Source organism: Silene latifolia, chromosome 6 (genome assembly GCF_048544455.1).
Source record: "Silene latifolia isolate original U9 population chromosome 6, ASM4854445v1, whole genome shotgun sequence".
NCBI lineage: Eukaryota > Viridiplantae > Streptophyta > Magnoliopsida > Caryophyllales > Caryophyllaceae > Silene > Silene latifolia.
Genome location: NC_133531.1, coordinates 72300228 through 72310393, shown reverse-complemented (window position 1 = coordinate 72310393; position 10166 = coordinate 72300228). Strand labels below are relative to the sequence as shown.

General features: G+C 42.8%; 1 protein-coding gene across 1 annotated transcript; it reads left to right on the top strand.

The window, feature by feature from the left end:
- The first annotated feature begins 7698 nt into the window (after positions 1–7698).
- LOC141588220 (uncharacterized) lies at positions 7699–9135 on the top strand. The gene is made up of 2 exons (XM_074409674.1): positions 7699–7736; positions 8256–9135. The coding sequence occupies exons 1-2, from the start codon at positions 7699–7701 to the stop codon at positions 9133–9135; spliced, it is 918 nt and encodes a 305-aa protein (XP_074265775.1).
- Positions 9136–10166: the final 1031 nt, after the last annotated feature.

Genomic DNA, 10166 nt, shown 5'->3' with positions numbered 1-10166 from the left:
ATCTCAAGCAAACTCACATCAGTTCTCCCTATATTGCAAGGCAATCGGAGAACACTGTTCTAGCACAAGGGCATATCTCGGACAAAGTCTTGGGTGCAACGATTAGGAGGAAATCTGCTTAGATTTCTGTTCTTTACGCCGCATTTAAAGGACCCGAGGTTGATTTCTAATCTTTATCGTTTCCTTGTTATTTTCGTTTTATGACTATAAATTGCATATGAAATTTTACGTTATAATCCTTAATTCGAAGGGTAGTATACAGATATTAACCAACATTTATGTTTCCAATTCTTGGACAAAACCCTACTATGACTGGCTACAACAGGGAATCCTTCCCCTAAATAAGCAAGATGCCAGAGCACTAAAAATAAAAGCTGCTTCATATACCATTATTAACAACGTGCTTTTTAAGAAATCGCAGTGGGCCGTACCTCGATGCCTGGAACCACAAGAAGCGAGCGGATATTATCGAAATCCATGAAGGATACTGTGGAAATCATAAAGGTGGAAGAAGCCTGGCAAGCAAAGTACTCAGAACAGGTTATTATTGGCCCACCTTGAGGGCCGATTGCCTGGAATTTAGCTTTAAATGTAAAGCTTGTCAGATTCACGGACCATATATCCATAAGCCATCTGAGGAACTACATTCCATATCCGCACCCTGGCCATTTATAAAGTGGGGCATGGATATAGTAGGGAAACTACCTCAAGCACCCGGACAAAAAGTTTTCATGCTAGCAATGACTGATTACTTCTCCAAGTGGATAGAAGCTGATTCATACATGCAAGTCAAGGAAAAGGATGTCATAGCATTCATCAAACACAACATCATATGTAGATATGGCATCCCCTCTGAAATAGTATGCGACAATGGCACGCATTCGTGGGAAAAAGAACAAAGAAATTCTTCGTGCTCAATGGAACATCAACGGTAACCTCCACACCAGGATATCCAAAAGCTAACGGTCGGCGAATCCAAGAACAAAGTAGTAATCAGCTGCATAAAGAAGAAGCTAGAAAGAAGGAAAGGCAAATGGGTCAAGAGCTCCCCTGGTCCTCTCGGGGTGACGAGAACCACGCCCAAAACATCCACAGGCCAAACCCCTACTCCTTGGTCTATGGATGTGAAGCAGTAATCCCGGCTGAGGTAGACATTCCATCAGCCAGATGCAGCCTGAACACAATAACAAGCAATATACCTCTAATGGAGGACAGCCTGGACTTAACAGAAGAGCTAAGAGATGCAGCCATCATTAGATTGGCAGCATATCAGCAAAGAGTTGCGAAAAGCTACAACAAGACTGTCAAAGCCAGGGTATTCAGGGTAGGAGACCTTGTCCTCAGGAAAGTCTTCCAAAACACAAAAGAAAAGAATGCTGGCAAATTGGCCCCAACCTGGGAAGGTCCCTACCTGATTGACTCAATAGTCGGCCAGGGAGCCTATAGATTACAAACCCTGGACGGCGAAATGATCCCAAGAGCTTGGAATATTGCGCATTTAAAACTATTTCACATATAAAATATATCTCCCAGTCCAGGTATAATTTTCACCTTGACATTTCTTGCCTGGCTTGATATGAAACTACATGTATGATACTTGCCATTATATGAATAAATACCTTATATAATTTCTCCCATGATGTGACCAAATACTTGTCAATATTCTCATATTTCTTTTTACCAAGTAGAATCTTCAATACTTGTTTTATATACTGCACTTTACTGAAAAACAAATCTTAAAGATTGGGGGCCACCCCTACTAATATCCAACTGATACCCAACTTTCAGTTGGAAAAACAGGCCTTAAAATACTGAGCTCAACTTAACATACAAACCTGGAAAATCTATTCCTGGATTGTATAACATAGATGGGTCATAAGCCCTCCAGACAGCGGGGACGTAAGCCCTCCGGACAGCAACAACCCCACCCATAACACAATAAATCGCGATCCAAAGACAAAAAAACGGCCCGATCCGGTCGAATAACTGGTCGATCCAAAAGACACATCCAACACTACAAAAGTACCTTGTCAAAACACAAAAAGAAACAAACAAAGACCAAATATTTATTCATCCAAAATAACTGGCCTTACCACACACCTAATAATTATCCATTCCAGGGACATCCCCCCTGGATGGGCCAAAAAATACCTAAATATTCATTCCAGGAACATCCCCCCTGGATAGGCCAGAACGAAGAAGAAAAACATAAATCTAAGTTATTTTTGAGCCAGTAACCGACTCACAACCATCCACCATTTCCTGGTCATCAGATTTCTCCTTGGAAAGAGGAGAGTCCACTTCTTCTTCTTGACCCATATTGGCCAAGTCAGGATACTGAGTGTCCAGAGCTGTCTCATCCCGATCCGGATCCCAATTAGCCCGGTCAGATTTCGGATCCCTCATAGCATCAACCCGACCTTTCCCAAAGAAATACTGAGCAGCATCAGCAAGCCGCGCCTCCGCTAATTCCTTTTCAGCACCAAGCTCTTCATTCTTCCTCAACTAATCCTGCATTGCCTGCTTCTCAGCAGCCAGTTCTTCCTTGACAGCCTCCAACTCTTGCCTGACAACCTTCTCAGCATTTTTTGCAGCCACCTCACAAACTATAGCAGCCCTGGATGCCTCTCTAGCCGTCCCCAGCTGAGATTGAAGTACTACTTCATTACTCCTGGATGTGTGCAGGTCACGGTTAACCTTATCCAGATTTTCTTCCAAGCTAGAAACCCTGGCCTGGGCATCCCTGAGCTGACAAGCAGTGGCCAACCCAACATCCAATCCCTACAAGAAATAAAATTGATCAGCTAAATATAAAGCGATAAAAAGAACACATAAACAATTAAAAACATCCCTTTACAACCAACCTCCTTAGCTTGAGAAGCGAGTTCAGCAGCCTTTGTTACAAGAGAAGTCAGGATAGAAACCACTCTAGTAGAAGACTCAAGGGTATTAGCAGACAAAAGCTGGCCGCCCATCTTAGCAGAAAGTTCATTTATCCGTGCCCGGGCAGCATCCATGTCGTCAATCCTAGCAGGCACTTGCCTTATACTCCTGATTGGTTGAGCTTGAATAAGCTCTTTCTCTCTCTCCTCCTCTTCAGGGATAACATCTTCCCTCCTCCCTTTTGAAGCCTGGACAATCTCCGGTGACACTAGCCTGGGTGGATCCTGAGGAGGCTGGACATTAGAAACCAGAATGTCAAGCATCTTGTCACTACCACTAGCCTCCTGGCTCTTGGCCTGTTCAGCAATCCTAGCCACCCCAGCCTTTAAATCTTTTGCAGAAAAGCTGGCCAACCTAGCAGAAGACCTGAATACTGATTACATAAAGAATATACATAAATATCAGATGAGAAGCGATAAGAAGACAGCAATTAACATAAAGACATATAGAAGACATACAGGAAAGAGCAGTAGAGCTAGGCTTGCCTTTGGGTACTTTGACCCCAGTCAGCTTGGTCTTCATATACCGGGGCAATAACTCCCTGCCCAAACTAGCTGGCCAGGCTCTCTCTTCCTCAGGTATAGCGAGGAAAGCCTCTATCCTGGAAATAGCTTCCTCGTCAAGAGGATCAAAGTTCCAATCAGGAGCTGCAAAAACCGCCAAAAATACACAGGTGAAAATCAAAACCTACTAATTTCATATAATATATACTGCAAACTAAGAGTACAGGAAACCTACCACTCTCCAAGGGAGGATATCTCAGATAATCAAAGCCTGATCCCAGAGTCTCAGTCCGGATAAACAGGAAAGTCTTTGCCCAACTCTTATCATCTCCAGAGTCCAGGTTAGTAATTAATGGAGACATTTTCGACTTGATTCTCAAATTAAAACGACCATTAACAGGATTTTTCATATGATATACTGCCTTGATATCATTAATAGTAATTACAAGATTGTGTTTAGCACATAAATTTTCAATGGAATGAACAAGTTTCCAAACCATTGGCATAATCTGAAAAGGTGATACTTCCATAGCACGGATGGTGTCAATCATTAAGGGAGTAAAAGGTAACTTACAGCCGCTTTGAACGCCCATTCAAAAATACGAACCAACCAACCAGTGGCACCCGGTTAGCTCGATCGGACAAGACTCGTGAATCCATACCTCGGTCGACTCGGAATTATTTTCTTCTCCCTTAAAACCTTGTCATAGTTTGTTTTCAATAAGTTCTCTTCAGGGAAGTAAGGATCCAGAGATTGAAGGGCAGAAAAAATAGAATCCTGATATTTAAAAGCTATGGCACGAGCAGGAGGATCAACTTCAATTACCTCCTCCTCCTGGACGTCTTTGGGTTCAGGTTCAGCAGCAGCCTTCTGGGGTGCATGATGCTTCTTGGCTCCCATATCCTTTATTATTTAATTTATTATGATGAATTTTACTTATTGAAAAATTATAAGTTAGCAGAGTAAGACTCCTGGGAAATAGGGGAGAATTTTAGAGAAAGTTGAGCAAGGAAAGTGGAAGAAATTTTATGAAAAACAAACTCATCGCAAATGCCATATTTATAGGAGAGAAATAACGGTGTAAAAACCCTAGAAAACACAAAACTGTCAGCGTGACATCACACAAATTAGCCGTTGCAAGTGTTTAACGGTAACTGGGAGTCTACGAGTCATTGAGTAAATATAATTCCTTTTATTGTTTAACCCGGTAAAGTTGACATCTCACCCCTGGCCTGATCCAGCACGGGCAAAATGTCAAGGGGCAATTGTTAGGCCCAGTTTAGCCTGGTCTGACTGTAACTTAGCCTGACCCTACTAGGCCGATTAAGGCAACCAGAGACCGGACCAATCTAAACACTATTTGGTAGATGAAGAGTATTACAGGATAAGCTGGCTACTAGATCCTGGAAGAAGAGCCTGATGGTAAATACAGAATAGCCTGGTGGGGTATTCAAACAAGCTGGATTAAGAAGATAAACAAGAAATGCGGTTGTATGAGCTAATAATCGTGTCCTATTCTCAAGGAAGACCAAGTCCAACCATGAGACCATATCATCTATGAATCAAGACGGAAAGAAGAGGAAAAGCTGAAGATTGGTTGAGAGTAGAACAGGTCAAGCGAATTAATAGGGAGCGTGCCCTATTAATCCGGCAACATCTCCTACAATTGAGAAGAACGTTGAGGATGAATGTAACGGTAGCATTTGTAGAACTATAAATAGCAGAATCTAACAATTGTAAAGATATTCATTTTTAGTCGATTATTTACACTTTATCTCTCATTTTATTCCTGAATATTCAGCTACACACATAAGATTGTACTCAGCTTATCAAAATAATACAAACGTTATTCCTTATACTTAACTCTTCCCTTGTTAGTCACTTATAATATTCCAAACTTATAGAACTAGATACCCAAATTACTCTTTAATCAAGCCGGATCCATTCAGGGGAAATCCTGCTAAAACACAAGGCATTCTAAGCAGAGTTCAACTTAGAAGATTCCACCACCAACCGAGCTTTCCCTGCCTCATTATCCTCCTTTAAAGAGTGATTCTCAGCCTTTGACGCTTCCAATTCAGCCTTAAACTTTACAGCATCCTTCTTCAGAATCTTCACCTCCCAATCCAAGGTATCTTTGAGGCTATTAATAGAATCCAGCTGGCAGGCACCTCTCAGCATATCATTGACATTCTAAAAAAAAAAAACATACCCGTTTAAGCCACACAAAAAAACACATAAATACCCTCACAAAATTAGACAAAAAGAAAATACCTCCTGAAGCATGGCGATCAGGTTGGCAACATAATCCCTGGTACGATACATGGCAGCCAATGCACGGGCAGAAGAATCCTCTGCCTGATACTGGTAATAAGGGTCATCAACCATAAAAGCTTGAGCCTGGATCTGTTCCTTAGCAAACTGAACCTCATCCAACTGAGCCCAAACCCCCTGACCTCATGAACCCCTCCTGATGATTCATCTACCCTTTTTCTCTTTTCAGGACGACCACCCTCATCCACAACTTTCGTAGGGGATGCCAACTGTACCTCTTGCACAGGCTCCTGAATTTGTACAGCACTATCACTCCCTTTGGCCTCACTACTCTTAGACTTCTCCCCTGTGATTTGGGAAACACCTGCCTTCACCAGGGATAGACCAAAACTAGCTATCCTGGCAGAAGCCCTGGTGGCTGCACGACGATGTTCTATATCAGTAATATAAACGCATGTCCAAAGCAAAAACCTTCAAAATAAAAGTAAATAAAACTTACTCCCTGACGAGGAAGCCCCCTGAAGCTTTAGCACTCTTCACCGGTTTATAAGTACTTAATTTAGCCTTCTTGAAACGAGGCATAGGTGCTTGCCCCAGACAGGCAGGCCAGGTCCTCTCCTCCTCAGGCAATGCCATAAAAGCTTTAATCCGATCAGCCGACCCCTCAGCATCAGGATTATTCACCCAATCATTTACTACAAAAACAAGAGCAAGTAAGTATACTTCCAAAATATATCATCTCCAATCAAAATACAATGCAAAAAAGAAATTACCTCCTTCAACAGCCGGATAACTAAGGTAATCCAGGTCGGGGGCAATAGAATCGTACCGATGAACATATAAGTCTGAGCCCATCCCTTATCATCTCCTGAATCAAAGTTAGTAATCAGGTGAGCCATCTTTGATCTAACTCGAAGGTTGATCCGGCCAGTGGAATGACTCTTCAAGTGGTAGACATTCTCGAAATCTTCCAGGGTGATAACCAGCTTATGTTTGGTACATAACTGCTCTACTGAATGAACAATTTTCCAAACCATTGGCATGAGTTGGAATGGAGGGACCCTAATAGCCCTGATCACTTCAGCCATGAAAGGAGAAAGGGGAAGCTGACATCCACCCTTAAATGCCCATTCAAAAAGACAGAACCAGCCTGGACTACCCAAATTAGCCCTGACTGGACCACTCTCAGGGATCCAAACCTCAGCCTCAGCAGGAATAAGACCCCTGCCTTTCAGATAATGCTCAAAGGTTGGCTTCAATTGATTAGCCTCGTGGAAAGAAGAAGCCAAAGCCTTAACAGGAGTATACTCAACCCCTTTATATGACATGGATAAAATTTCTAGGGTAGCAACCACCTCCACCACTTCGTCCTCAGGGATGATATCTGGGACATCGACAACAGCAGGAACCTTCTCAACCTCAGCAGGAGCCTTAGAAGCAACCGTCTTTCTCCTACCTCCAGCCATATTTTATTTTTTTGATGAAGATTGATTTTTTGCAGAAAAGAATTCTAGAAAGAGAAAGAAGAATTTTGAAGATTGGAATATGGAAGCAAGATAAAAGAAAGCAAGGTATTTATAGCCGCAAAATCAAACGGGCAAGAAAACAAGTGGTTAAGCTTAATCATGACTCTCCTAGGGTTTTGTGAATCTACCCTATTTATGGCAATATAGCCGTTACAGAAGCTGAACCAAACACAACTCCTAATCCGTTAAATATTCCTACACAATTTTTGCCTGGCCCATATTTTTATCTCCCCATTCCTGGCCAGACCCAATAAAGGAATAAGCAGATAAGGGGCAATTGTTGGGCCCAGAATTATCCTGCCTGACCTGAAAAAGACCAGGCAATGTTTAAAGCCAAGACTTGAGCAGGGAAATACTTAACGTCAGGCACTGAGAGTATATAGACAGGCACGCACCAAGCAGGAGAGAAGCACAGGACAGTCAACTACTAGGCCTGGCCTGAAAGAAAACCATGTCAGGCATAAGGGTAACACCATCAAAGCTGGACAGGTGATAGGGAAAGCACGATCAGGCAATATAAGTAAAGCCCTTATAAACAAGGAAGACTTATTCAAAACAAGAAAATAGAAGAAAGGGTCAAGAGTAACGGCTGAAATACTGAAGAAGTCAATCAACTACTTCCGGGTAAATAGGGCACGAGTCCTATTTACCAGGAAACCCTAAACAAGCTTGGAAAAACCGCTCTTGAGGCTATTATAAATAGAAGAGAAGACAAAAACAGAACACACACACTTGCATACTCGTACTATCACTCTCATTCTTGTATTCAAAATATAATTAGGCAATATCCTTAACCTGTCACGCCTGATATATAAATACTCTGTCAGGCTACTCAAAATCATAGTAACAATCTCTTCTGGCTTGGTGCCCGTGGTTTTTTCCTTTATTCCCAGAGTTTTTCCACGTATAAAATCTTCGTGTCCTTACTTTTTACTTATTTATTTACTTGGCAATATCAGTCAGGCAAACTACTTGAGTTAGATCACCCCTTCTTAATTCCCCTGGCAGGACGTTTCTGTTCAGCGAAATCCCTGTTAAAACAGTTACCTATGGCACATACCACACATCCAGAAAGGCACTTGTGGAGAAGCAGAGCGAGAGGTCCAAACCTTACAGCAGGCCCGTGAACAAAGTCTCCGGGAGCTCGGGAGAAAATAATGATTCTGAACCACCTCCGAAGGTAAGTAAGTATGGATTCTCAACCAACATTGCAGGAGTACTCAAGACCCTGAAGGAGATATGCGGAGTCAGATGGCCCAGGAAGCGGACCGACGAGCGCCCTAATGACAAGAGAGATGCCAACAAAAGGTGTGAGTTCCACAATGACATAGGCCACGACACCGATGAGTGCTACACCTTGAGAAGGGAGATCAAGTTCCAGTATGATCGAGGAAACCTGGACCATCTCCTACCAGGAGGCTCCACAAAAGTAAACTCGGTTGATCAGGTTCTGTCATCCCCTCCACCTGTGTGTACTAGAATTGTGAATGTTATTAAAGGAGGCTCGAAATTGTGTGGGTTGACCTACTTAGCAGCAAAGAGGCATGCCACCAAAACCAAAGGAGACAAACCAGAATTCTCCTGCAGAATCAGCCGCCTGGACCTTCTAGCAGTCACCTTTGATAAGACGGATGCACAAACTACACCAGAACAACATCATGATGCCCTAATCATCACCCTCCCCATTGGGAACTGCACGGTGAAAAAGATTTTGGTGGATAATGGAAGCTCCGTCAACTTGATCATGTTGGAAACACACAAAGGCATGGGATTCAGCGAGACAGACCTAGCAAAGAAAGCAATCCCCTTGGTCGGTTTCAGTGGCGAAACAAAGCACTCCCTAGAAGAAATTGTCATCCCAACCTACGCCAAAGTAGTCAACAAATAGGTAAGGTATTTGGTTATTGATGGGACATCTACTTACAATGTGATCCTTGGTAGGCCCTGGATCCACGAAATGAAGGAGATACCCTCAACCTACTATTTTGGTAATTTTTACCAGGTTTTAGGTTATGTGAGGTCAATGCGGTCTTACTCGTTGCGTATTGGTTGTATGGTCGTGTTGAGTGCTAAAAAAAAGAATTAAGTACATAAGTAAAGATTGACACGTGAGATTTGGTGACGCGAAAAACACAATGTGGGAAACAACCGCGGGAAGGGATGGCACCCTTCTAAATATTGCACTAGCTTGATAGCAGGAGAATGAGTACAATGGAGACGGAATGTAAATCTAGCTAGCATAATATGTTGCGTTTATGCGTGAGATTTTAAATGCCTTTCTTGTTTGCTTCCTTGGCTATTTATAAGGTAAGAACCCTAGATATGTCCTACCTTATTTATGGAATGGAATATTACTCCTATCTCAACTCTTTCCATAACGGGTCATCTGTCTCCATTCTCCCTGATCTCCCTGATTTCTCCCTAAGATCTCCCTGAAGGCTTTCCAAACGCGTTATTCCTCCACCAGCGAGCCTCTCACTTGTCGCCTGGATCTTTGGTCCAACTTCTTAGACATACTTCACTTGCTCTTGGGCTTCTCGGGATTAGTCTACCTCCTCGGCCCAGATCCTTAAATAAAAACAGATGGGTTTGCTCTTGATAGGCTAAGATGCGGATTTTAGCCCAAACAGTTTGCCCCTAATTCCTTGTGAGATACATCTCGAGGCGTCGAATAAGGAATTACGTATACATATTTTTGAAAAGTCCTGCGCCGTCTTTTGCACTCCTTCCTATGTACTCATCGTTGCCCCTATCCCTTCTCTCCCTCATTTCTCGCGCTCTCCCTCTCTCTCTTCCTTTATAATCTCAACTCCCCTCCCCCACTTCATTAATTCCAAAAATTAAAACTCCCTCATCTCCCAAAACCCTTCTCCTCCCTTCTATTCCTTCGCCGGACTCCGTCTCTCCTGCCGCCACCTT